This window comes from Trichosurus vulpecula, chromosome 2, assembly GCF_011100635.1.
Source record: "Trichosurus vulpecula isolate mTriVul1 chromosome 2, mTriVul1.pri, whole genome shotgun sequence".
In the NCBI taxonomy this organism is placed as follows: Eukaryota; Metazoa; Chordata; class Mammalia; order Diprotodontia; family Phalangeridae; genus Trichosurus; species Trichosurus vulpecula.
In genome coordinates this window covers 96,466,557-96,493,748 of record NC_050574.1, presented here as the reverse complement: position 1 = coordinate 96,493,748, position 27,192 = coordinate 96,466,557, and the positions used below count along the sequence as shown (strand labels likewise).

Here is a 27,192-nt window from a genome sequence, read left to right as displayed (position 1 = left end):
TGGAAGAAATACTGGTATTAGTTTTTCCCCAAACCATAACACACACGCATAGAATTTGGCAAATATTATCAGAATAGGTTGCTGGATTATTAACTCAAAACTGGGTCATGGTTTGAAAAGAAGCATTCAAATTGAAAATATTACTTAAAATAACACTGAACCCCCCCCCTCAAAAAAAGCAACATACCCAACAACTTTATCTTTGAAATGTGCTCAAAAGCCTTGAAGTCAAATCCTTATCACGAGTAGGTAAATTGGATTTTGGTTATTCCACAAACTATTATTACATACAATTGATAACTTACAGAAATGCCATCATATTCCCATATTGCAAATACCACCTTTGCTATAATACTGTGGTAAAATAATCCCTCTTTCAAAACTTGCCTCCAAAATCAAAATACTTCCTAGCAGGGAGTACCTTCATGTAAATTTTGAGATATCACTAGTACATACACAAGTGCATACGGACGTATGTACACACAGACGTTTATGTCAGTATGTAGCAGTCCTATGTGCAACATGCATAAGTGGTTGTAAAATTGATACAAAGTACTCAGTAGATGAAAATGACTACTTCAGATTCAAGTTTAGTAACAGGGTTTAATCAAGGTTTATAAATATACTTCACATACTTAGATATTTCACAAACTAAACAATCTAAAGAGGGGCACTCTTGAGGAATCAAATTTCAGTTATACCTATAATATATTTTGACTACAGGTAGTATCTAGTTATTTCTGATGAATCTCCTTCATCACCTAGGAACACTGATAAGCAAACTACAAAATGCTTATTTTTGATATAAAGGATAATCTAATAACTATAGTTTTCAATCTTAGATATAGTTTGAATCCTAAATTCAAGACTCTTAAATACAAGAAAACTAAATCTTTCTTTTCCTCCACTCATTTGATTAGTCATGTATGGCTAATCATTCATTAGTTACATTTTTTATTACTAGCTAGAACAATCTCTAAGATACTTTTCAAGTTGTTTCTCACACACACAGACTTCTTTTAATTTCCAAGTTTCTTCAAGAGAAGATCATGAAGACTTTTACACTTCACATGGGATTCCCCACTTAATTTAAGGAACCCTGAAGTTCATCTATTTAATATTCTTTCAGCTCAAGATGCCTAGTACAAATCCACTCAACAAAAGCATCTTTTGATTTCATAAAGCAATCCATTTAAATAATTTAAAAGTTTCTGAAATACATGTTAGTCTATATACAAATATGGTGGTAAATTTATCATGAAACAAATACTTTGCTATACCGATGCAACACTACTACATTCCTGCTTACTGCTACTAGACTTTAACCAACATAACTGTATGTCTGAATGTCTTCATATCTACTACATAATAAAAAGGATATTAAAAGTTGTATAACTGTAGTAACAAATCTTTGACTTAAACTCAAATTTTGAGGGGAAAAAGTTATTCTCACAATCACATCATACCTACAGCTAGGAATATGAAGCTTATAAACTAAGAATGGATCCCAAGTATGATGATGCCTCAAGGTGGAAATCTCTTGTAAATTTCAGTTGTGAAACTTCAATCTTAAATGAGACCACTTATTTGCAAAGCACTTTAAAGTCCTACAATTCAACACCCTTGCCTAAATTATGTCTAAGATCTAAATATACATGTGGCAAGAGATTCTATCTTCTACCTTCAAGTGAAGATTTCTTCTGCCACCATTCAGCAGCTTATTACAACTTCCTACAGAGGCTCATTTTCACATGGATATTATCTTCTGAGAATCCTATTCTGCTACTCTCACAAACACCTTCCAATTAGTAACCTCTTATCCCATTAAGAACTCAACAATATCCATGAAATCATTTCAAATCTGGCTTTCCAATGATGAAATCTAAAATACCATGAAAGAAACTAACTTCTGAGGCCAAAAACACACACAAAATATGTTCTAATACTACTATAATCCAGAGTTATCACTACTTTAATATGGTATGGATTTCAAAGAGCCATGGTTAGGCTTCTTTTTTGAAGAAAATCAAATATTAAACTCCTAGAGTTATCATTCATAAATCCAGCTGTTCTATTTAGCATATGACTTTGAGAAAAGTTAAAACTGTCAGCTTCAGTTGAAATATAGGGATGTAACTTCCAAACTTTGAAAAAAAATTATTATATCATATAACGCCCTCAAATATGCCAAGTTCTTTTAAAATATTTAAAAGACAATTCAAGATTATCTATACATCTTAAACCAAAATCACCTCAACACACGCCTCACTGAAAAAATTTAACCAAAATAGACAAAAAAAATTGTACTTAATGTTACATAGTAAAAAAAAAAAAAAAACAGTGCTACAATAGCTAAAATATTACATATAGGTTAATAGTTAAGGCAAGCAATTAATACGAAAAGATGAGTAGTACTCTTTTTCAGCAAAAATGTTTTGCTTTCACAATATAAAGTGGTACAGATGTTATAACGGTGCCTTTCAACTAAAAAAAAAACCCTTCATATCACCTAATAGCCACAAGTCTTGAACTGAGAAATTCACCTGGGGTTGGTATAAAAGGCTGAAATAATCTCAAATTCTACAAATTCATAAGCATGATAAAATAGAGAATTCCTTGAAAAAACACTTTTTTTTCAGTAATGTGTGGAACTTCTGTATACATTTCAAGTTAGGCATTGTTGTTTCAACATGTCAATGGGCAATAATGAGGTTAGATGGCCTGAGCACTTGCTCCCTCCCCCTCCCCCAAAACCAGGCCCATACACCAAAATCAAGGTGATTCAGAATCACAAAAAATGTAGTTGAGTTATTTAAACTACAGAGATCAAATTACAAAACAGTGTACAAGAAACTTCTATAATTAAAGCTTAAAATGTAAAATTTATCCCAAGCAATTTTATCTATTTCTCCTAACACCTTGATTTTTCCCCCAAAAAAGTTTTAGAATATTCCATTTGCTTTCATTCAAATTTAACATTTGACCTTCTGGCTTGACTTTTTAATACTTCAGTGTCTAATTACATAAGCTTTCTTCCCTTGAAATTGTTTACAGTAATAAACAGTAATGGAAAAGTAGTATCTTTGCAAAGAAAGCCTAATGGATAATACTGGCATGCTACGGTCCACAGAGTCACCAAGAGCTGGACAGGAGTGAATGACTGAACAAAGGACATAGTAAGTCTAGCATCACAGCCATTATAGGGTTAGATCTTATCTTTGTTACAAGTGTATCTCATTTTAAACACTGTGCTGTTAAAAGTGCTTAGGGGCCCTCCTAAGAAAACCATTAACAATCTATAAAACAAAGGATATGTTTGCAACACAAAAAGTCTCTAAAATATGTACCTTTAAATTTCCATATACTACATATGTGTGTGTATATATACACATATCTAATGTATACACACACACACACACACTCTTAATAAAGCAGGAAAACCTTTTTTATTCCATGCTTTTAAGGAACAAACTTCTTTGGCAACACTTCTTATCATTTATTTTTTATCAGTGTATTACTGTTATGCTGCACAAAGCTTCAATAAAAGCTTGTGCTTTCACGCAATTCAGTAGTAAAACTAAATATTTTTCAGGTATACGTAAAGCTACGTAAAGCAGAAAATGTTTCCTGCTTCTGTTCATAAATTTAAACCAAAAAAAAAAAAAATCAGACAACCAGTGGGTAAAATCACTTATAATAATAACCACTGATTCCACTTCTAATTGGCAATGGAACTAAATTTGGTAGCAATAACGTGTCCATCTATAAAGCCTGATGACCTCTAGGAACTCCTCTATGCCTTATCTTAATGACCCAAGCATGTCAGTTTTGCAGTTATTAGAACTGGGTGAAATTCCAGCTCAGCTACTTGCCAAAGTGTCCTCCTGTTGCTAAGCCTTAGTGTCTTCATACGTATATGAGATGAGGGGGTTAGAGATGATTTCAAAAATCCCTCCACTTCTAAATCTATGATCCTGCCTTACATCTGTATAGCATTTTATGCTCTGAATTAAATCCTAATTCTCCCATGGTTCTCACAACTCCATGAGGTGAGTAGAACAGGCTGCATCCTCTCCATTTCAGTGGATGAAATTGAGGAACAGAAGGGTTAATTAAGTATCTTGGCTAAAGTCACACAAATCAATGAAAGTTGGGGCAATAATCCAACCTCCAAAGCCCATGGGCACAATGCTCTTCTCACCATACCAAATGACTAGTAGCAGAAAAATCTACATTCTAGGGAAAAAATTTTGGAGAAAATGTATGCAGCTGTTTTCAAGGAAAATAACTGTGTTAAGGGCAGTGAAAAGGTACAGAGATAGCTCTATTCACCATTACACTAATGGCTTAAACTCTTTTCACGAACATAGAATATTTGATTGTCTCCAATTATTTCCTTTTGGGAAAAAGGCTACAGCAAAAGAAAAAAAATAGAGACTTTCAGTACTTCAAAAAAGGAAGGTATGCTGACAGAAGTGGATACTTGCTCAATGTTGAATTTCATGGATAAGAAGAGATAAAATTATCCATCATTTAAATGGATTTTTATATCAAACAGAAGAATAAAATGTTTAAACGAGGTAATTCAACCTAAGGAGCCTTCTTTTGAGTATTCTAAATTCCATCACTTCATCAATAAATGGAAAAATATTGCAATAATAAAAAGTAAGGCATTTTTAGGCATTGAAGGCACCAGGCACATACCCATGTCCTTTTTTACCCCTCAAATGGCTAAATTTTAAAATGGAATTCCACATTATATACATATAGCCTGGATAATCTAGTTTCATCTTCATTTAAATACTTGAACAATTACAAGAACTAGGCATTCAAGATTATAATCAATTTATATAAAAAATTAATAGGACTATCAAAGCTTGTAAAAGTAATTTAAAAAAAAAACCTGTGATTTCTACAGTGAGTAAATTCCTTCCACTAATGATGCATCTTAAATTTATATAGTCTTAAAAGTTTCTTGGATACAAAATGAGATTAAAAGGTTTGCCCACACTATGGATTAGAGGTAAAATTTGAACCTGGGCCTTCCCATTTCCAAGGCAGACCAGAGACTCTATCTACTAAACACATGAATTTTAAAATTAGCCATTGAATAAAGTGTAAGCATTACCCTTTTAATAGTGTAAGAGTTAAGTAGGCAAATTTTACACAGCATGTGAATGTACTAATTTTTGTACATCACTAGTTAAGGGAATGAAAAAAGATACCAAGTCAGGGATAAAAATGACAAGTTTCAAATGAGAATAGCCTCAAAATAAAGGATAAAAAGCTAAATAAATATAGCTTAGAAATTCTTTTTAAAATCTGTTTCACTAACAAGTGACACTAGAAAATTGAAAATTAAGGATTAAAGTACACTTTAACTTAACCTCCTAAGTTTTAAACATGTCCTAATTTCCTACATAAAGGCAGAGATTCAGATATTTAATAGGAACATACAAAGAGCATCTTCTGAAAGCATATTTTTGAATATTTTAAAATTGATCTCCAATAGTAACTTAATAAGAAGCTTTATGTAGCATTTGTGTAATGTATCATCACGCTTTCAATTAAGATGTTGCTATAACTAGACAAGAAAAATTTGGTTATCACACTAGTTTCACATTGGGAGAAAAATATCTGAACCGAAAAATATATTCATGTGATTGAATATTTTTTAATCAAATACATTCAACTGTGGAAGGTAGTGGTGCTTAGTACGTACTATTGTAGAGGACTGGGCAGAGGTATTTTTAGGGACTATCAATAAGAAACACTCCACTTTCCCTTAACTTCAATTCCACAATACATGCCTGTAGATTCTGCCAATGGTCAACACCAAAAATGGTGTTTTGCTTGTACAACTAAAAGATTTCCAATAAGGCAAAATGGGTTGTGGTAAAAAAAATTTTCCAGAATTTTTTTTGGTTCCAATCACACATTAAGATATAGCACATTTTTGCTTGAATGTATATGTGCAGATACACAAGCACTGGCTTTGTTATCCAAAAACATGTTAGAATTCTGTTACTGTCACCTACTGCCTTATGACCACAGGCAGCTCATTTTGGGATCTGTGTTGCTCATCTGTAAAATAAGTTTGGAAAAAAGATGATCCCAAAGATCTCTTCTGGCTCAAAATCCTATTAATTTATATATTCAGTTTAAGAGAAAAGTAAAATACCAGAAGTTTGACGATATATAGAGGAATGCAAAAATATTTCATAATGGACTTCACCATCTAAGATCTCTCAGTTTACTTATTATTTTCCCATACTTCACCTAGTTAAGACTATTTACACACCTGCCTAATATAAGGTTTGCTAGAATTCCAGGAATCTTAGAATTTCTCCTTGGTTGACAAAGTCCCTCAGAATATCCATGGGCTCACTTGACTTCAGGCATAATAAAGGTAGCTGGACAAAAAGGAAACCTAGAAACTTCACTTGTATAGTCTTAAATATTTAAGTCAGGATTTAAATGTACCTGAATCTTTTCAGTAGCTATTTTATTTAGTCCATTACTCCTTTAAATTGAATTATGTAAGCTTTCATTTGGAAATTTTTTTCAGTTAAATAGAAATGTCTCAATTTTTTCCTGTACCAGTACAGCACTTAAAAGTATTTATATAAACTTCTTGAATCCAAGTTTAGTTCAAAACTCCCAGATCCATTTTATCAATAGGGAGAAACCCTCCATAAATTAGATGAGTATCAAGTTTCTTTTTGAGTTGATGTGGCACCAAAAAAAATTCACCATTTAGTGGCCAACTTCCTAGTGATGGCTCTCTCTGAACTCAAGGTTGACTTTTGAAAATGAAAAATACAGTCCATCACTTAGCTAGTAGTCAAAAGCCTTTCGATCCTGATAGGACCTGTCACAGCTTATGATCAAACTGGAATAACCATTGAGGGGCCAAGCTGACCTTCACATCATGATGAATCATCTTGAGTATGAGCACTTTAGTGCTCTAAATTCATGCTTTTCTTCAAAATATGACTACAGCTGTACTACTCAACTACATCAATCCCCTACATCCCTACAAAAATTCAGACATGCTAAAACTCAAATCATCATCTCAAGGGCTCTTCCCCTACCCTAGCTATGCTAAATACAACAGAACCATCATACTCCAAAAACTTTTACCAAGTTTGGGTTTAAATGCTAGTGTATTCCAGTCAAGAGCTTCTATCTGGAAATTGCAAGATAGAAAATGAACACAAGCCCCTCCACACTATTAGTCTATTTCTTATGTATAAGAAACTTAATATGCAAAAAACTTATTCATTTGAATTAATGAAATATGATGAATAAGGGATGTTAGTTTTTCATACACTAACAACTTTAAATATGTAACAGGGAGTGATATATTCAATTACATGAATTTTGAGTCCATGAAAGGGCATGTTATGTTTTACCATATGAGAAAGCAAAAAAGAAAATCATTACCCTTTCACAGCACCAACGACAAATTCACAAATTCTTTAGCCAAAAAGTAGTTATTAACTGAAGAGAGCTAGCAGAAAGTGAACTGGGAAGTTGGGGGTGGGGAGCAGAGAAAAGACTGGACTGGAATAGATATAAAGAGAAAAAACAGACAGAATACAAGTAGACAACACTAACGCAGCTATGTAAAGAGAAGACCCTCAAACGGTACATTACATCGAAAGCTATATTCTCAGAATTCATCTTGAGGTTCATCTTTTCAATAACTAGCATAGTAGCCTTGTGAGAAATGCATATCACTTTTCCCTACGGGAATAGAAAAAAATATTTATCTCAACTGAATTCAGGTATGCTCCTTCTCCGAGAGTAAATTTAGTTTGTAAGAAGCAAGGTGGGAGAGAACAGTCCTACTAACTGGCAGTCATGGTTCATGGGAGTTCATGGGAGCTGAATGGAGCAAAGGCAGATATTTAACTATAACAGATCCCTGTGGTAAGAGTGGAATGCACTTCCAGGTAACAACTGAACCTCTTGGGTCTTAGGCAGATCTTTTATTTCTCAGGCCAACAGTCTCATGGAATGTTTTAATGGAGCAACTTGATTACTCCATATCGAACCATCACGCTGATTAGAGAATGATGTTGCCAGGCTCCAAAAGAGGTCTTGTCTGATCCTCAAACTGATGAGCAGCAGCTGTAATACAGGGACTTAGGGGTTAAGGGTTCTTCCATAGCTTCCAGAGAAACCCAAGGGGTTAAATGGAAAAAAAAAAAGCTCTTAGGAAAGAGCAAAAGCCTTTTTGTCCTCCGGACCTAACATTTTTGGTTCATTAAAACCAGTAGAATCCAATTCTGGATCCTTCAAAAAGAAATCCTAATGTATTCAAGAAGTTGTTTGAGATGTCTGCACTTAGGTGAGCGTGTACTTCTCTTACCCTTCAGACAAGTAACACATGGAACAGATAAGCACTGGTGCAGGAGAGATCGAATTCCCTATCTTTTTTTTTATTGACTAACAGAATGAAGAAAGTCACTAAGCACCTAATAAGCCTGTGCCTCAAAGTCAGCGAAACAGTTGTACATATGATCACAGTGGAGCACTATAGTAAGCAGCTGAACGTTAGGACAACACAGATTTCCTTCTCTTAATCACAAATTAATTTCAGTACTCTTAAACTGTATTAGGGCAGTAAAATGTCAGCTTGTTAAATAAGGAATTGAAGTTCAGAAAACAAATGCTTTTTCAAGAATAACATGAGGGGGACAAAACTATTCTTAGGGTGCCCCTAATGTGTGTATGTTTCCCCCCAAGCTATATCTGCTTTGAAGAGTAGGTACATTTAAAAATGTTATATTATGAAGTTTTTGAACTGGAACTGTTTCTTCAGAAAAAAAGGAAAATGAACTAGTTTCCCCACTTGAATATTCAACCTACCTGCCCATAGTTGTCTATGCCAGTTACTAATCTATTTAAATTTAATAAATCAAAAGCTGTCCTTAGGGATTGGCCAAGAGTCGTAAGTCCTTCAGCTTGAAGGTTTTTCAGTTCATTCATAAACGTGGCGTGGTTTTCTTTCCATCCGGCCTGAAAAGAGAAATGCAAAATTGTTTATTTTTCAACTATTCACAGCGGGCGGGCGGGCGGGCAGGTACACACAGACGGCCCACAGTGGGCTGCTCCCCAAACAGCTGCTCCGCTTCCACCACGGAGCCAGTCCTTCACTGAGCACAGCAGCCGGCAAAACCCAGCGAGCCCCTCCGCACCCCCCGAGGCGCCTCCAGGGGCTCCTTCCTGCAGCCGGGAGGAACGCCCGGACCCCCCAGGAAAGGCCGGGCCGAGTCCCCGGGGCATTCATTCGGGTCGCAGCGGCTTCCCGACGCTCACGAAGCGCTCCCTGCTCCGTCCCCCCAAACTTGCGGAGAAAGAGGGGGCGCACGGGCTCTCTAGCTCCGGCGGCCCGACGGGCACCGGAGCCGCCCCGCGGGGTCCTACAGGCGGCTCGAGACCCCATTTCCCTTTAATGCCAAACTTGAGCCCGAGTTGCCGCCGCCGCCGCTGTCACTTCTCTAACTTGAATAAATATCCCCCACAGTGCCTTGCTGCCGCTGCCGCTGCTGCTCACACCACACAGGGGGAAATGTCGGCCATGTTGATAGCAGCGCCGCCGCCGCCGCCGCGGGCTGCCCGATCCGGGCGGCGTGCAGGAGGTCGCGGCCGCGGCCGCGGCCGCTCCTCTTCTCTCGGCCCCAGAAGTATCGAGGGCAGGGGGGGAAGGGGGCGGGGGCCGAGAGACTGCGAGAAAAAACGACGGGGGGAAAAGGGCCCAAAGCCACGGCGGATGGGGGAGGGGAGCATAATGAAGGGTGAATGGGGAGGGGGGAGGGGGAGCAGGGCGAGAGAGGAAGGAATAAGGAAGGGAAGGCAAGGCAAGGCTCTGGCGAGAGCGAAGGAGAGGGAAGCGGGGAGGGCGGGGGCTGTTACCTTGATAGCGTACGGAGGCTCTTCGAAAGTGACCAGCATATACCTGTCTCCTCTGCTGGCTGGATCCCGGGCACGGAGCTGCGAGGAAGCGGGAGAAGGGGGGGAAGAGAGAGAACAGGGCGGGCAGGGGAGGCACATAGCCTGGGTTACGAGGCATCATCGCAGGCAAACCGAGCACCCCCGTTCCCCACCGTACAGCACATATGCAGGGTCCACCCCGTCCTCCCCCCGCCTCCGGCTCCCGTCTGCGCCCGGAGCCCCCCGCCCGACCCCAGATCCCCAGCGCCCGCTCGCCCGCGGGGGTGGCGGGAGGGGGGGGGGTCCCCACGCCTGGCTCTTCCCGCAGCCGGGTCTCCCCCACACCCTCGCCACCCCCCCCACCCCTTCCTCGTCCGCTCCCCGGGTCCGCCCCGGCCGTGTTTGCCACCGGGCTCGGTCAGTCGGTACCTTCATGAAGGTCTCTACCGCGCCTTTGGCCGTGTCCAGGTAGGTGGTGCCCAGATGGCTGCGCTGGTTCATAGAGGCGGACGTGTCTATCAGGAACAGTAAGATGGGCATAGTGCTGGCCGGGGACACCGGGGCCCGAGGTGGTGGAGGAAGAGGAGGAGATGGTGGTGGTGGTGGAGCTGGTGGAGGAGGTGGAGGCGGCGGCAGCGGCGGCCGCCGCTACGTGGGGCGGGGGAGCGCGGCCCCCGGGAGGAAAACACGGTCGGGGTCTCTCCTCCGGCTGAGGGGAGTTTCTCCCCTTGATAGTTGAGAGGAAACTCCCCTCGCCCCTGGCCGCCCCACCAGACCCCCACCTCCTCCTTCTGCCTGCCTGCTGGGCCGGGCGCCCGGCCGTCTGTCTGTCCGCCTGCCTGCCTGTCCGTCCGTCCGTCCACCCGCCTCGGGGGTCCCGTCCCCGCTCCCGGCCCCTGTGTGTGTCCCAGCGGGAGACGGGCCTGGCTCCCCACCCCACCCCCGGCGCAGGGAGTGGGGACTCGGGAGCTGGCGAAGAGGGGGTTGGGCTGAGGGGGGGAAATTGGCCCTGGGGCTGTTGGGAGAAGTTTCAGGGACTCCCCCCGCTCGCCGGCGGTGTCACCACTTTCTCGGCCCCTCTCGCTACTGAAGCGCTTTTCTCTCTCACACTCCGGTTTTAACTCGGGCAGGGGCAGCTCGGGCTCCGCCCCCCTGACACGTCCCCGTGCCATGTGACAGGCTGCCCCGCTCCTCTATAGGCTGAAGGCTGCTCCCTCATTAGAATATTCAAACAGCGGAGGGGCGGGGGAAGTGAGACGGTCGGCTCGGGGGACAGTTATTGAGCACGCGCGGAGGCGAGGCGCCCGGGTGCGCGCGAGAGCTAGCGAGAGAGCAGGCGGGCTGGTGGGCAGGCGCGGAGGCGGGCTTCGGGCGGGCTCCGGGAAGGGGAGGAGAGGGGTGGCCGGGTGGGGGAGGGGGAGGGGGAGGCGTGCTGGGGCTGGCCGGGGCTGTGAGCCTGCGCGGCGGGGCCAGGCGGCCTCTCTCCTTGGCTGTTGGAGGTGATGGGGGTCGGGGGAAAAAAATGGAGGTTGGGCTGAGCCTCCCTCGCCCCCTCCCCCTTCTCTGAGGTGACTTGAGAGCAGCCCCGAGCCTGGGAGGCGGGTGACGACGGGGGGAGCGGAGCGGGGCAGGCCCACAGGGAAGGGAGGCAGGGCCGCCGCCGCTGCCGCGGGAGGAGTCAGGCTCCCCAGGGCCGGGCCCCAGCGGCAGGCGGATCCCGGGCCTGGGGGAGGGGATCGCGGGGCTTGTTTGTGACCAGCCATCAGTCTCCGCCCCGAGCCCTGCTCTTTCTCTTCAGGCGCCCCGTGCCCGTCGAGGGGGCCAGACACCCGGATGGAGCCCGGGGCTCCTCTCCGGCGTCGGGTAGCTGGCTCGGCGAGGTGGGGCCGGGCCCCGTCGGGAAGGTTTTTGGGGGCTGACCCTCGTAGACTCGCCCTATTGTGCATGGTAAACACCCCTGCGGGGAATGGTGCCGAGCCCGAGCTTTGCCTCCCCTGCGCCTCCACCCAGAGGGAGGAGGGTAGGTAAAGGGGAGCTCCCAGTGGCCGAGCTAGAGTTCATGCATACCAGCACGGGGCTGGCGTGGCCTTGTTTACCTGGTGGGGCGGACGCTCCCCGGGCCTGCCTCGGGGCCCACCTTGGAGGACGGTTAAGGACCGACTGGCCCCGATGTGAGCTGGCCAAACGCGTCCCGTTTCCCATCCTCCAGGTAACAGTAACAGCCGGCCCAAATCTAACCCAAGATAATTTCCTCCCTTCGTAGAAAAACCCTTGACCCAAGTCCCTCGTACGGAAACGTGACTTTTCATTTGGTGACATGGATATTTTGTATATACATCAACTCAAAATTCTTACTGTGGAGAAACCGCAAAGAAATTTTTCCCAACTATGCCACACGAATTGGATTAAAATTGGAACCTAATCTTAATGGCACCTCTTTTTTGTTACTTAAACAGAAGCTTTAGTTTTTAAACTTTTTTCTCTTCTCTCTAAGATTTGGCCCTCAACTATTTTGTTAATTTACTGTGGAGCTCCTTGACCATTTGTACTGCACCATTTTGGTTGTGAACTGTACAGAGATGAAATAAAAATTAAACTTTCCCTCAAGGACCTTAGAATCCAGTGGAGGAGATGAGGCTACACAAATCACTATAATACGAAGGAATGTGACTGTTAGTACAAAGCAGAGGTTCAGTCTATGAGAACATTTCTCAAGGGGTGGTTGCTGACCTGAGTCTAGAAGGATTTCAGCGATGGGCCTAAGGGATAGAATTAGTCTCAGACACGAGATAGGATATGAGCAAAAGCAAAAGCACGTAGTTATGAAAGTATTGGATGAGATTAGGGAATGGCAAGAAATTCAATTTTGTTGGAATAATAACGGCTCATTTATATTGTTTGAGATTTACTAGGCACTTTCTTCACAACCCAGTGCAGAATGTAGGCAATGTGGAGAGCATTCTGAGAAATGACTAAAAATTATATGAAAGTGTTAAGGGCCTTCTCATTGTGACTTTGCGTTGTAATATACAATAGCTATACTATAAGCATAAAATCCAGAATCCAAATTCTAGAGTTTGGCATCACAGAAGCCATATGTCTTAATGTTTCACCATCCCCCAAAGATGTCAGTCCCTCCTGTCTTAAAACCTATAATATTAAGAGCTAAGAACTGGAGATATTTTTTAAAAAGGCAAAAAAAATGGCAATACATTGGTAAAGGAGGTCAGAGTGAACAAAGTGAAATACCGTGGTTCCAAAACCAGACATCAGTGTAAAGAGCAGCCCAGGCAAAGATTGTTTTCAGTGCTCTCTCCCATTTCAGAATCACTTTCCTTCCTCTTGCTCATTCAGTGTCCCAAGCCTATTCTGAGCTATCCTTTATCCCATTCTTAATCTTAGCCTTGTGTCAATGAACCCTTGCTGATAATACCTTAAGGAGTGATGGGGGGTGGGGAAGAGAAGCTTGTGAGGAGGACATGTGCATCTTAAAAGGATCAGATTTGGCAAAGTTCTAGAACCAGTGGTATGAGACTATAATAGTGGAATGACAAGCAGTGGGACTGATATTTTGGGAGCTATCTATTCCCTTTCCTGGTCACAGTGACTAAGGTTTTAGAGAAAAGCCAAGTATAAGAGCCTACCCCCTAAAACTGATGAGCTAGTTAAAACTCATGGATCGTAAGGGAGTAAATTAATAGCAACCTGGTGTAGTACTTCTCTAAGAACTTGCTGATCCCTGGTCTAAGTGATATTCTCAATTATGGAAATAAAGTTAGAGTTATGATGTAATGAATTAGACTTAACCTGCAAGAATCAACAAGAGCCATTATAAATTACCTTAAGTCAATTAAGTAATGAATTGGGAAAAGCATAGGTGCTTAAGATCTGGGTTCAGTGGCATTGGAACATGACATCAGAATCATAAGAACCTCAAAGTAAGAGACCCCAGGCCATTTAATTCAACTCATGCCTGATTAAGAAACCCTTTCTACAAAATTCTCAACCAGTAGTCTTCTAGCTTTTGTTTGAAAACCTGTGAGAGAGAATTCTCTACCTCCTGAGGTAATCTGTTCTACTTTCAAGTAGCTCTAATTGCTAGGAAGTTTTTCTTTAAAGGGACCCAAAATCTGCCTTATGAAATTCTTATTGGGCCTAGTTCACCCCCTCTGAGGCAAAGAACAAGTCTAATCCTTTTCGATTTAAAAAAAAAAAAATTCTGACCTTAAAAAAAATTCCATACACAGCAGAACACAGAAAGGGGGATTTATATGAATCTTCCGCTTGCTTTAAAAAAAAAATATGATAAATTTAAAATTTTCAAAACTTCCCTTATCAGTACTTCTCAACTTCTTTCCGTTCTCTGTTCTCTACATTTGAAAATGTTACAAAGGCCCTTTTTTGGCATCACCATTTGCTAAACCTCCATGCCCATGAGTTTCCCACCACCACATTAGCCAGAGAAATAAAAGGGGAAAGAAAAAAAATATTGTAATCAATAAGGATAGTCAAGCAAAACAAATCTATGCAGTGTCCATGTTTTAAAAAAGTATGTACTTTGAGTCCGTCACCTGCAGGCAAGTAGGTAACATGCTCCATCATAGGTCTTCTGAACATGTGGCTGTTCATTGCATTGAACATAGTTCTTAAGTCTTTCAAAGTTGTATTCCTTTGTAGTGTCTGGCCTTGTTTAAATTGATCTCCTGGTTCTCCTCACTTCACTGTGCACCCGGGATATCTCTGAAAATATTCCTTGTGTAATTTCTTATAAAACAATTCATTAAATTCATATGCGTCACAATTTGCTCAGCCATTCTTCAATTATACAAAGAAAATCTAAGGTAGAGGTGTCAAATTTGTGGCCTGTGGACTGCAAGTGGCTGCAAAACTCCCAAGCTGCCTGAACCAGATTAAAATGGAATTGGGAAATGTTTAACAAAATAAAAGTATAATGCAACAGCGATGATGTTAATTTGTGAAAGGATTTTTTAGTCACTGTGGCCAGTAGGAAATCCTTTCTATTTTAGTTTTACACTACTGATCTAAGGTATTAAGAGTCTATTTCTTTGCTTCCCCTTTTGGCCCCCCCCATGAATCAGTTCATTTTGCTTTTGACTATTCCTTCCCAATTATTAACCTCCCTGAACACCCTTTCTCGATCCCTGCTTGTCTGTTTAATGGTTTCTGCACCAAGCCTTGTGAGTGTGTGTTCAGACCTCTTTCTTTTTTCCAGTTAAGTGAGGTTCATCTGATAACCACTGCCCTCACTTCTTCATGTTTGTATACTTTTCTTACCCCAGTTTACACCCCTTCCTCCTTGTTCCGCTAATGCATTCCTTCTTTTACCTTCCTTTCACCTCTTAGAATGCTCAAAACAGGATCAATCCACTTCCAGGATGAGTTTTTTCATTTAACTGTCTTACTCTGCTTTAAAGACATTGATGTTCTGAAAGGACACTTGTTTCTATTCCCACATCAGAATATTAACACTACATCTTTCCAATTGCTTAACTGAATTTCCTTTCTAGCTTTCTTTGGAGTTTTTATTTTAAAGTTCCTATATAACTCTGGTCTTTTCATCAGAAAAGCTTAAAAAGTCCTCTTCCATTAGAAGTGTGGGGGTTTGGGGGGGGGTTTGGGGTTTTTTTCTATTGCTCTGTAGGATACTCAGTGTTCCAGAGGAAATTCTTTGTCATGAACATGTCTCTTGTTTTTTGGAGTATCATATTCTAGGATTTCTCATTTTATAGTAGAAGCTGCTTGATTCTGTATGAATCCTAACTATGGTTCCTTGGTATTTAAACTACTTATTTCTGTGTGCCTGCAGTATTTTTTCCCCAAACTCTTTGCCTTGTGTCCTTCAGTAATCTGAAGTCACATCTTGTTACACACGTGCAGTGTAGCATATAGCACCACAGGACTTACCTTCAGGGAATTACCCCACCTGCAATGGGTAGAGATGTTGTAGATAAAACTAACATGCAATTTGAGCTTGAGACCAGTGGGGTAGGTCTCCAGGACCCCTGGACCATAGATGTAGAGGCTGAAAGAGACATCATTTCTTCCAGTGCCTTTGTTTGAGACCTAGGCAGATGAAGTGCTCAAGGGCACCGGGCTAGTAAGAGTCAAAGAGATTATTTGAACTCAAGTCCTCTGACTCCAAAGCTACCATGGTCTCCAGCTCAAAAATTTTATGATTCCAAAATGAGCTTCATGTCTCTAAACTGGCAAAGGTTTCTCTTTGTTTTAACCATGACCTCTATTACACCCTTCTTGTGTGGATTATGTGGTTCAGTAATAACCTTTCATGTTTACATAGTGCTCTACAATTCACAAAAAAACCTTCCTCACATTGTGGGAGGATTGGGACCACAGACTCAGAAAAGCAAAATGACTTTCCCATAGTCACAGGCTAATAATTGGCAGAACCAGAATTTGAATGTAGGTCTTTTGATTGCCAGGTGCAGTGCTTCTTTCCACTATACTACTCTGCCTTTTATGGTAGGGGTGGTTTGAGAAGGAACAAAAAAAAAAATGGAGAAATGAGAAGCATACTTACACATCAATATTTAATATTGATAGGATAGGTGTAGTTACTCCTTGCAGTACAGATTACAACTCCTACTCTCCACTTATATTATGTGATTATTGCCTCCATGTTCCTCCTTAAATCCTCCAAGATCCAGGCAATGGATCTTCTATGTTTTATCATTGGACAGGTAGGTGGTACAGTGGATAGAGTGGCCTGGAGTCAGGAGGACCCGAGTTCAACTGTGACCAAAGATGCTGAGCTGCGTGACCCTGGGCAAGTCACAACCCTGTTTGCCTCAATTTCTTATATAAAATGAACTGGAAAAGGAAATGGCAAACCACTAGTATCTTTGCCAACAAAACCCCACGTGGGGTCACGAGGAATTGGGCATGACTCAACAACAATACATCAATATTTTGTGGCTGTAATACAACACTCGGGCTGTTATCCCTCCTTGTCCTTTTACAACCAGAACAGTTAGGGGCACAGTGGATAGCATGCACGGCCCGTAGTCAGGAACACCTGGGTTCAAATATGACCTCATATCCTTATTGGTTGCACGACCTTGGGCAAGTCACTTAACCTGTTTGCCTAAGTTCCCTCTGTAAAATGGAGATAACACCTACCTCCCAAGGTTGCGAAGATCAAATAACATTTGTAAATCACTTGGCTCATTACCTGTCACAGAATTGGCACTATAAATGCTAGTTATTGTTATTTTCCCATCAGATATGCCCCTCATGTCTTCTTTATCGTTCCTTGTGAGCGAGTCCCTGGGAGACAAAGGGCCTGCATTCTGTCTCTGGGAACTTACTACAAACTGACTACCTTGGCAAGAGTAGTTAGCTCACAAGATGGAGGCTTGGGACTTGTCTGTCATCGTTTTCAACTTTGGAGATGAGCTGAGCCCCTCCCTTGCAGAAGTGATCTGCTCAGGTTCTGAGGAGCTGGTGGAGGGTAGCAATTATTCTGGGGTTCCAACGAGAGCAGGTCATCTGCTGTTTTCTCTTCTACTGAAGGTACTAGTGCTGGTGTGCGATGGCAAAGTTTTAACAGCTACTTGGGGTGGGGGTGGGAGAGGGAGGGAAATGTACCCATGACTCACTTTTAAGTTTAATTGGCATAAATAACATTTTCTCCATCACTTTAGACAACAAAAAAATTATTCAATCCTTGATTTGTAACCTTTGCTGATTTTTGAGGTGTAAATCCTCACACTGAAAATTTAGCAATCAGCTTTCACAAGCTTGTATGAGATGGCTCCAGCATGCTACTATTACTAGTGCCCTGTATACTGGTGAACTCTTCCCAGATCTGCCCACTTAAGACTCTGTATCCAGCACTAGGAACTAAGCACTCTCTTCTTATAGTTATGACTCCTACTATTTTCACAGCTTCCCCCCTAACAGCTCACCCCAGCCACCCACCCACCTTCACCAATGGAACCAAAGTTCTAGGATAGAAGGGGGGAGGGGAAATAATACTGTCTGGGAGTTGCCCCTAGGTGTTCAAGTATGGTTCCAACTTGCAGCTTCTTCCCTTGAATAATGAATATTTTTCATCATGTAAAAAAAATTAGGCCTCTTTTTTACATGCTATAAAAATGTTTTTTGTGCCCTTTGGGAAGATTTAAGTTACCTCGTGCATATGATCAACTGAAATGCAAGGAGACCCACCTCCTACGTCAAGGAAATCGTGCAGCTGAATGAGAGGAAGCAGCTCTTCTACAGCAATCATGAAGCCAGAGAGCTTGTGGAGAAAATGGAGACAATATAAGATGAAACAGCAAAGGCCAGATGACCCCACTGCCTCTTTTTTTGGAATGATTTGGAAGGAGATTCAGGATATACAACTTGTATATGTTCATTTCAGCCTCTCAGTAAACAGAGATAGAAAGATAGATCCTCATTTGTTTTTCTTATTTCTAATCTTCTAAATCAGTTTCTGGAACTTTCTCATAATAAAGTCATTATTTCTGCTCTAGGAAAGAGGAAAAACAGACAAGATATAAAACACGTTGCAAGACTAAGTTTACTCAGACTTTTAACTCATTTTGAGATCTTTGCAACAGTTAATTTTTTACCTTGTGTTATTAAAAAGAGAAGTCATTGTCAAAGAAATTAGAACTGGAAGGAACTTTTAATATAATAATGATAGCTAGCATTTATATATTACCTACTACGTGCCAGGCACCACCTAAGAACTTTACAAATATTCTCATTTGATCCTCAAAACAACCCTTGGGAGGTAGGTGCTGTTATGATCCCCATTTACAGATAGGGAAACTGGGGCAGACAGAGGTTAAGTGACTTGTATCACTTAAATGTCTAATAGCAAATGTCTAGATAATAAGTCTAATGCTAAATGTCTAAAGCTGCATTTGAAATCAGGTCTTCCTGACTCCAGGCCTAGAGCTCTATCCCCTGGCCATCTAGCTATGTTTTACGAATAAAACTAAAGCCTAGAGCAGTTAGGTAACTTGCCTTTCAATCTGTATTTGAACCTGTGCCTTCTGATTACAGAGCCAATGTTCTTTCCACTTCACTACGCTGCCGGAGTTATTTCTGAGTGTCCTTTAGATGGGCATCAAGTGAGGTTTTACAACCTGAATTTAAAGTTCACTAATCAATATTACCACCAACAAGTGGTACTAGAATTTAATTTAAGGGATTTTAAAATTATGTATTGTTATTATTTGTGCCTCTGTCTCATCTTTTTCAGCCCTGTGAAGATTTTAAGAGGCTAGGGGTTTTCCATAAAATGGGACAGCAGAATTTTTGAGATACACCACCAGAAATGAAACTGCTTTGATTCCATGATAGAGGAAAGTAGATGCTGTCCTGCCCCAAATGTCCTATGAAGCAGGAAGAATGATAATTAGCATTTATATAGTGCTTTAAGGTTTGCAAAACACTTTACAAATATTTTATTATCCTCCTATCCCTGGGGGGTGGGTGCTGGCATGGATATGACTACATAGATTATAAAGGACATACCAGGAAGATGCTAGAATTAATGGAAATTCCTATTTCATAGATGAGGAAACTGAAGTTGAGAGGTTAAATGGTCTTCCTAAGGGCACACCACTAGTAAGTATCTGAATTCAAATCTTCCTGACTCTAGGTCCAGCACTGAAGCCACACTATGATCTTTGCAGGTTAGAAGTAGTTCAATGTGGAGAGCTTCTGAAGCAGGAGCAGAGATGGTGAGCTGAGAGTGTCACAAGGAAAACAGATCTTGCATTTCTCCAAAAAGCTGAGAACACTAATATATTGCTGGTCCAACATTCTAGAATGCAATTTGCAATTATGCTTATTTAAAAAATGACTAAAATGTCCCCACCCTTTGACTCAGAAATCTCTCTGCTAAGCGCATAGGCCAAGATGATCACACAAAGATATACACAAAAAATATTCATAGCAACACTTTTTATGATTTAAAAAAATGTCTCAAAACCATGTAGATGCCTATCAATCAGGGAAATAGCCAAACAAATTGTGGCATAAAAGTTGAACATAATAGTACTGTTAAGCATGGAAAGGCATATGAACTGATGTAGAGTTGAGTAACTATTACCAAGAAAACTATATATGCAATAACTCTAGCAATGTAAACAGAAGTGCAACAACAAAAATTTATTAGAGTGTAATTATGATGATCATTATATACAAAGTTTGTCCCTGAATAAAAAGTGAGAAAATTCACATTCTTCTCTTCTTTGTAGAGGCAAGAGACCATAGGTTTGCAGCATCACATATACTGGCAGACTACATATGTTGGTTAGCATTGCTGAGCTTCATTTTTTCTGTGCTTTTTAAAAATATTTTTAAAATAAAATAAAATTTAGCTTATTGGGAAGAAAAGGGGGAAGAATATGTTCAGAAATTAAGATAACAAAAAAGATGTAAATAAAAACTAAAATTTTTGAAATAAAAAGATCCAGAGTATCTAAGACCATCAATTATTAGGAAACCTGTTCATCAGGGGGTGCTGAACTTTCAATGGAAAGTGATAGATTCTCATCATCTTCCCCACTTTTTTTGTCCATGATCCTGTTACAGGGAACAAACTGCCTTTACCCTTATTCTTTTTCCATGACAACGAGGGTTTGTGGTTATATTACCCCTTTCCATACACAAGTCTCAAAGAGAAATGGGAGAAGGGCTAGTAGGAATGAATGAAAGAATAAAAAGCATTTAAATCCCTGCTATGTGCCAGGCACTGTGCTAGGGGACTGGGGATACAAATACAAAAAAAAAAAATGAATTCCTGTCCTCAAGGAGTTTACATTATAATGGGGGCTGGGACATAGTACATATAAGGGAGTGTTGATCAGGGAAAGGAGTTTTGGTCTACATAATAGTTCCAAGGACTAAGGCCAGTTAGGTGGCACAGTGAGTAGAGCGCTGTCCCTGGAGTCAGGAGGACCTGAGTTCAAATCAGACCCCAGACACTTGACACACTTACTAGCTGTGTGACATTGGGCAAGTCATTTAACCCCAATTGCCTTGCCTTTCCCCCTGCAAAAAAAAAAAAATAGTTCCAGGGACTAGGAATAGAGTCTTAGGATAGTCAATTGTCACGCCCTTTTCCAGTATTAATGGTAGTATTGATTTAACTACTATTCCAGAACAAGAAGACCAAGGTGTGTAGGGCAGTCTTCATGTGGCAAGCATGGCAATTAACTCTTTGAAACTGTTGGGTATAGTTCATTTTCACTTTATTCTATGTACAATAACCACAGCATGAACACAATATGCAGATAGGCCTATGAATCACTGAATGTATTGGAAAGTGACCTGAGAGAGTAAAATCCATTACAGGGGGCTCTGAGCTAAGAATAGATGACAAATTTCATATTCTAAAACTTTCAGCAATATTTCATTATTTCCCTAGAAAAATTTGGACCTGACTAATGAATGGTTGAGCAAGGCTGTTTTGGTGCTGCAATAACATGGGCTTGGCAATAGAGGGGCAAGGTAGGCCTTTGTGGGCTGTGTCCATTGCTGGCCAGCAGGTTTACTGTAGACTTCTAAGAAAGGGCCATCTTGTGCAGGAATCAGAGAAGGCCTGACCTGGTAGTTTAGGTAGAGTGCCACCTGGTGTGCAATTCAGGAAGTGTACTCTTGTAGTTAAACTCCCTTGCTGGATCATTTAATAAAGTGACACTATGTGTTTCTATAGGTTGATGAAAGTATGATGGTTTTATTTGTATTTTAAAGTTGTTTGTTTCTGAAGTTAAACTGCTTAGATTTCAAGGAAGGAGTGATATAAAGAACAAAATCTAACTGTGTTGATCGTGGTTCTTAAAAAAAAAAACTTGTTAAAAGAAAATGTCTAATTAAATTTTGTAATCCATCTAATATATCCACAGGGAGATGTGGACACCAAAAATGTGCTTGCCATTGTCATGGAGAATGATGCATAGAGAATTCACTGATCACTTAGATGTCAAAAATGCATTAATAGACAGTGGAATCAAGGGCACTTAACTGAGTATAAAAAGAAATAAGTGACACAGTTCTATAAGAATAACATTGGAGTATTAAAGCTCAGAATGCCCTGAAACTATGGATAAATGTTAAGAATGACAAACAGAACTTTCTTAGCTACCCCCAAGAACTAGAAGATTAAAAAAAAAAGTTGGGACCATCACTTGGATAGAAAGGACAATGCTAATGGAAAGAACTACTCATAACTATTTAACTCTTATTTTGCTTTTATTTTCTCTATCAAAAAGAATAATCTTTAAATGACTTAACAAATTGTGGTACGTGGATATGATGATATATTATTACATCATAATGAATAATGAGTCTGACAAATTCAGAGGGACCTAGGAATATTTGCATGAGTTGATTCAGAGTAAAATGAGTATAGCCAAGAGAGCAATTTACACAATAGCCCTGGTAATGTAAAGGAAAGCAAGAATGATATGTACATTTTCAGATATGACCAATATATTGAATTATTTTGCTTGACTATATTTATTTGTCACAAAGGAAAGTGAGTTAGAAAGTAGTACTAAAGATAAAAAGTAGAGGAAAGAGTGTCAGTAAAACATTTTTTAAAATACAGAAAAGGAACCAAACTAGGAATAGAGAGTATCATCAAAAGTAAAATGGACAATTTTGATTGTACGAATTTTAAAAGATTTTGTGCAAACAAATTTAACATAGTTAAAATCAGAAAGGAAACAGTTAACTGGGGAAAATTTTTGCAGTGATTTCTCTAATGAAGGTCATATATTTAAACATGTAAGAATAAGAGCCATTCCCCAGTAAGCTACATGGTCAAAGAATATGAAGGTAGCTCTCAAAGGAAGAAATCCAAGCTTCACATCACTAATAAATTAGAAGAAAAATCCTCAAAATTAATTGTAATTAGAGAAATTCAAATTAAAACAGTTAGGTTCCACCTTATATCCATCAGATGGGCAAAAATGACCCCAAAAGAGAAAATGACAATTGTTGGAAATGATGATTATAGAAAAACAAGCATATTAATGCACTGTTGGTGGTACTGTGAATTGGATCAACTATTCTAAGAAGCAAAATGGAGAGCTGTGGGCTGGGTGATGATATAGTTAACTGAACTTAGTATTGGTTGAATGGCCAGATCCAAAAGTATGGTCACTAGTGAATTCATGTTAATTTGGAAAGATATCACTACGAAAGTGGCTCAGAAACCTATTCTTGGCTTTGCACTGTTCAACACTTTTGTCAGTGACTTGGAGGAAGACATTGGTGGCCCACTTACCAGGTTTGCAGACTGAATGAAAGTGGAAAGGATAAGTAACTAAGGAGGACCCAGTAGGCTAAAATAAGCTAAGTCTAATAAAATGAAACCTAATGTGGGTGAGCATAATGTTCTATGGTTTATAAAGTGCATTTTACATACACTATCTCATTTGAGCCTCACAACACTTCTATGGTATATGTATAGTGAATATTTTTATCCCATTTTATAGGTGAGAAAACAGGCCAAAAAAAAGGTTAATCTACTTACCCACAGTCCTAGAGCTAGTAAAGATCAGTATATTTCATGTCTAGTATTCTATCTACCCTACCAAGAACAACTAGACCACATAGTTCATATGAAGAAGATCTGGGGTTTTGGGTGGCTATAAACTCAATATAAGTCAGCAGTGTCATATGGCATTCAGAAAAGCTAGGCTGCCATATACAAGCAGTTGAAGGAACTGAGAAACTAAAGCCTGGATAAGAGATTTAAGGGCTGAACCATTTTTGTGCACAGGCAAGTAGTCCTCATTTGAACAGCAGAGGATGGAAGGTAGGAGGGAAAGGAATCAGACACTTGCCTTTTGAAACCGGCCTTGACACTAGAATGAGACAGCTTCCGGGGAGGCCATCACGTAAGGGAGGGGAAAGGAGTTCATTCCTGTCCACCATCTGTTTCCTTTTTCAATGAATTTTCTTCCCAAATAGGCACTAGTGAGAGACTACAAGGTATAGTAGATAAAGGGCTGGCCTTAGAGTCAGGAAGACCTGATATCTTTTTGCTGTATAACAGTGTGCAAGTTACAACCCAATGCTCCAGGCGAGGCTACAAGTCTGTAAGATAAAGAAAAGGTTCAGGAATTCCCCCACACTGATGAAAGCACAGGTTTTGATATTGGGAGAAGCACTACATACAAAGTTCTGTTGTTTTTATTGCTGAATGACTATAAATGTTGTCGTTACTAACCTAAATTTTGTGTCCTGTGGAAAATACTAATCGCCCCACCCTAGTGGGGGACCTAGCCCTGCTTAGGAAGAGCATGGAAATGGTCTTAAAGTAGTTAAATAGATGTTGAAGAGAAATCAAGCTCTTTCTGTTTGGCAAGTTGAAGAGACAGATTTTGGCTCAATGTAAAGAAAAATTTCCTAAAATTTGGAACTGTTCAAAACCAGAAAGACTACTTTTGGGAAAGAGCTGCTTTTCCTCATGTGGACACTGCATGATTACTTGTCAGGGATGTTGTAGACAGGCTTCTTTATGGTGAAAACCCCTAAAGTCTTTTTCCGTTCTGGCATGCCACGATTCTGTGATTCTAAGTCCTAATAAAATAAGGTCTTCCTGATGACAGAAGTTCTACTGATGCTACTCTGGTAGATTACCCTCTACTGAGCTAATGAGCAGTATAGGTCTGAGTTCCAGAGTACTGTAGGTCTGTCTTAGTGGATAGAGCACCAAGCCTGGAGTCAGGAAAGACCAAGTTCAGATCCAGTCTCAGTTACCTACTAGGTGTGTGACCCTGGGCAAGTCACTTAACTTGTCTTCCTCAATTTCCTCATCTATAAAATGGTGATAATGTCACCTACTTCTCAGGGCTGTTTGTGGGGGTTAAATGAGATAATAATTGTAAAGCACTTGGCACACAGTAACAGTATATAAATATTTTTATATACCTATATGTAGATACTGTAGATTCCTGTGGTGTTTCAAAAGAGATCAGCCTAAACACCCATACAAAAAGTGGGATAAAAAACTCATTTTGCAGAAAAAGGAGAAAAAAACTATTTTGCAATCTAAGACAATTTCAAAAGACTCATGATGGAAAATGTTATCCACATCCAGAAAAAGAACTATGGAGTCGGAATGCAGTTTGAAGTATACTATTTTCTTTTTTTGTTTTGGTTTTGGTTTTTCTTTCTCATGGTTTTTCCCTTTTGTTCTGATTCTTCTTTCACAACATGACTAATATGGAAATGTGTTTAGTATGATTGTATATGTATGGCCTATATCAGATTGCATACTTACTTGGGGAAGGAGGAGGGGAGAGAGGAGGAAAAAAATTTAGACCTCAAAATCATATAAAAGTGAATGTTGAAAACTAAAAATTAAGTAACTATTTTTTTAAAAAACCATATTGCCCAGATAGTGAAATGCAATTGGATAGGCAAGCCATTGAGTTATTCCATCAATACTAGGCCATTTGGGACAAGCAGTACTGATAGCTCTTGAACTGCACCCAGAATTTAATAAAAGGAAGAGATTAGGCCGTTCACATTTTAGGAAATTTAATAGTGCTTTCAATGATCTTAAACTACTTCCTGCTGCAAAAGCCCATCATTTTAACATCAGTATTTTCCCAGTGATACTATATGATTGTTAATCAGAGAGCACCAAAGTCTCAGAAGGATCAAAATTAAAGGTGACCCAATATGCAATGGGAAAATGCCTTGTACAACGCAGCATGCTCAGCTGATGCCTTCCCTTGTGGAAGAGATCGGAGGGTCTGACTCTGGGAAAGCATGATGAAGTGTAATAGAATCGCCCTTCTCTCTGATTTAGGGTGTGCACAGACATTCTGCTACTGCTAATCAAATGCTAAAGAGAAGGCACATTGATTGGCCACATACCCAGGACTAAGATACATTCAAAAGGAACCCACTAGACAAAGCAAGTCAGGAACCATCCCTTCCTGGCCATGTTCAAGTGAGAAGTCAAAGAGGAAGCTAAGCTCTTGGCAGGAGAGAGTCCTTGCTCCTCTCTCTCTCTTCCCACTGGGACCCGGTGAACCTGGGAGTACATGACTAAGCTATTGCTTCTGCCTCCATTATGTCCATTCTATCCTGCTTTTAGGTGTAAGAGATTGGGAAAACGTTCATAGATAACTATGACCTTCCTAGCTTCCTAGGTTTAGGGGAATGAGCCAACACAAATCTGGGATCTAGAATCCATGCCAGGATTTTCCAGAAGTCAGAGGATGAGAAGTAAAGTCCCTAGTGACCTGCCTCACCCTCTCCAGCAATAGCAGAGAGGTAGAATCACCCATCTGCCAACTATAACACATTCGGAAATGAACTGGTGTGGGTGAATGCTATTTAGAAATTAAGTTTGAGCCCACTCTCCAGAGACCTGGGGGTGTGTGGTAAAGGAAACGTTATACTCCCCAGGCGTTGGGAGGAAGATGTTTGTACTTTTCTTCTTGCCATATTTTTATAGTAAATATCCCTTTGCACAAGGTAATTTATATAATTGCTTAAATGGAACTGAGGAGCTCATCACTGGTAGTTAACAATAGAGGGGACACACTGGAGAGGTTTTCACCTGAAACTCGGAGCATTAGAGAAAAGTTTTCCCAATCCTCAAGGGTGCCACTAGCACCCTGAGGGAGAGATGTAGCTGGCCTTGGTCTGGAAGAGCGAGTCCAAAGTCTTGCTACAGGTGCCTCTCTGTGTAATTTGTAGCATGTTACTAAGGGATGTCAGACATTGTCTCTGTATCTGATATTTATGATTCTTTCTCTTTTTTACAAGGAAGAGTTCAAATCTGGAGGGGAATGAGAAAACCTAAAGAAAAAAAGAGATTAGGAAAAAAACTATTTCAAATGTGAGAGATGTAGATGGTATGCATGTCCTATATTTTTGTTAAACATTTTTTAACAATGACAAACACATACACATGCATACTCTTGGAGCAAATAAACCAAGAAAACCTTTTAAAAATCGAAATTCAGGACAGGAGAATGTATATTACATCATTATTCCAGTAAACAATTTAAATTGAAACCAGCTATATGTCTGCTTATTCTATTTCCAGAAGACAAGTATTTTGTGATTCTTACATATTCTCAAATTTAGGATGACTTACATATTTTAACTTTGAATCATGTATATATGTATATACATACCTACCATAAGTAAGCTTATGAGGTACAGTACTGATTTTAAGGCTCGTCTTTATTATTATAGATTGATGGTATAATGCAG

The 27,192-nt window shown here is 40.3% G+C and overlaps 1 protein-coding gene across 1 annotated transcript in view; it reads right to left on the bottom strand.

Annotated features, from left to right (window-relative positions):
- Positions 1-10,827, bottom strand: part of INTS6 (integrator complex subunit 6) — an 83,529-nt gene extending 72,702 nt beyond the window's left edge. The window contains exons 1-3 of the mRNA XM_036746757.1: positions 10,372-10,827; positions 9,925-10,002; positions 8,878-9,027 (exon numbers count right to left, since the gene is read on the bottom strand). Coding sequence (XP_036602652.1) covers positions 8,878-9,027; positions 9,925-10,002; positions 10,372-10,482 — 339 coding nt within the window. The 5' untranslated portion in view covers positions 10,483-10,827. The remainder of the gene's footprint in view (positions 1-8,877; positions 9,028-9,924; positions 10,003-10,371) is intronic.
- Positions 10,828-27,192: the final 16,365 nt, after the last annotated feature.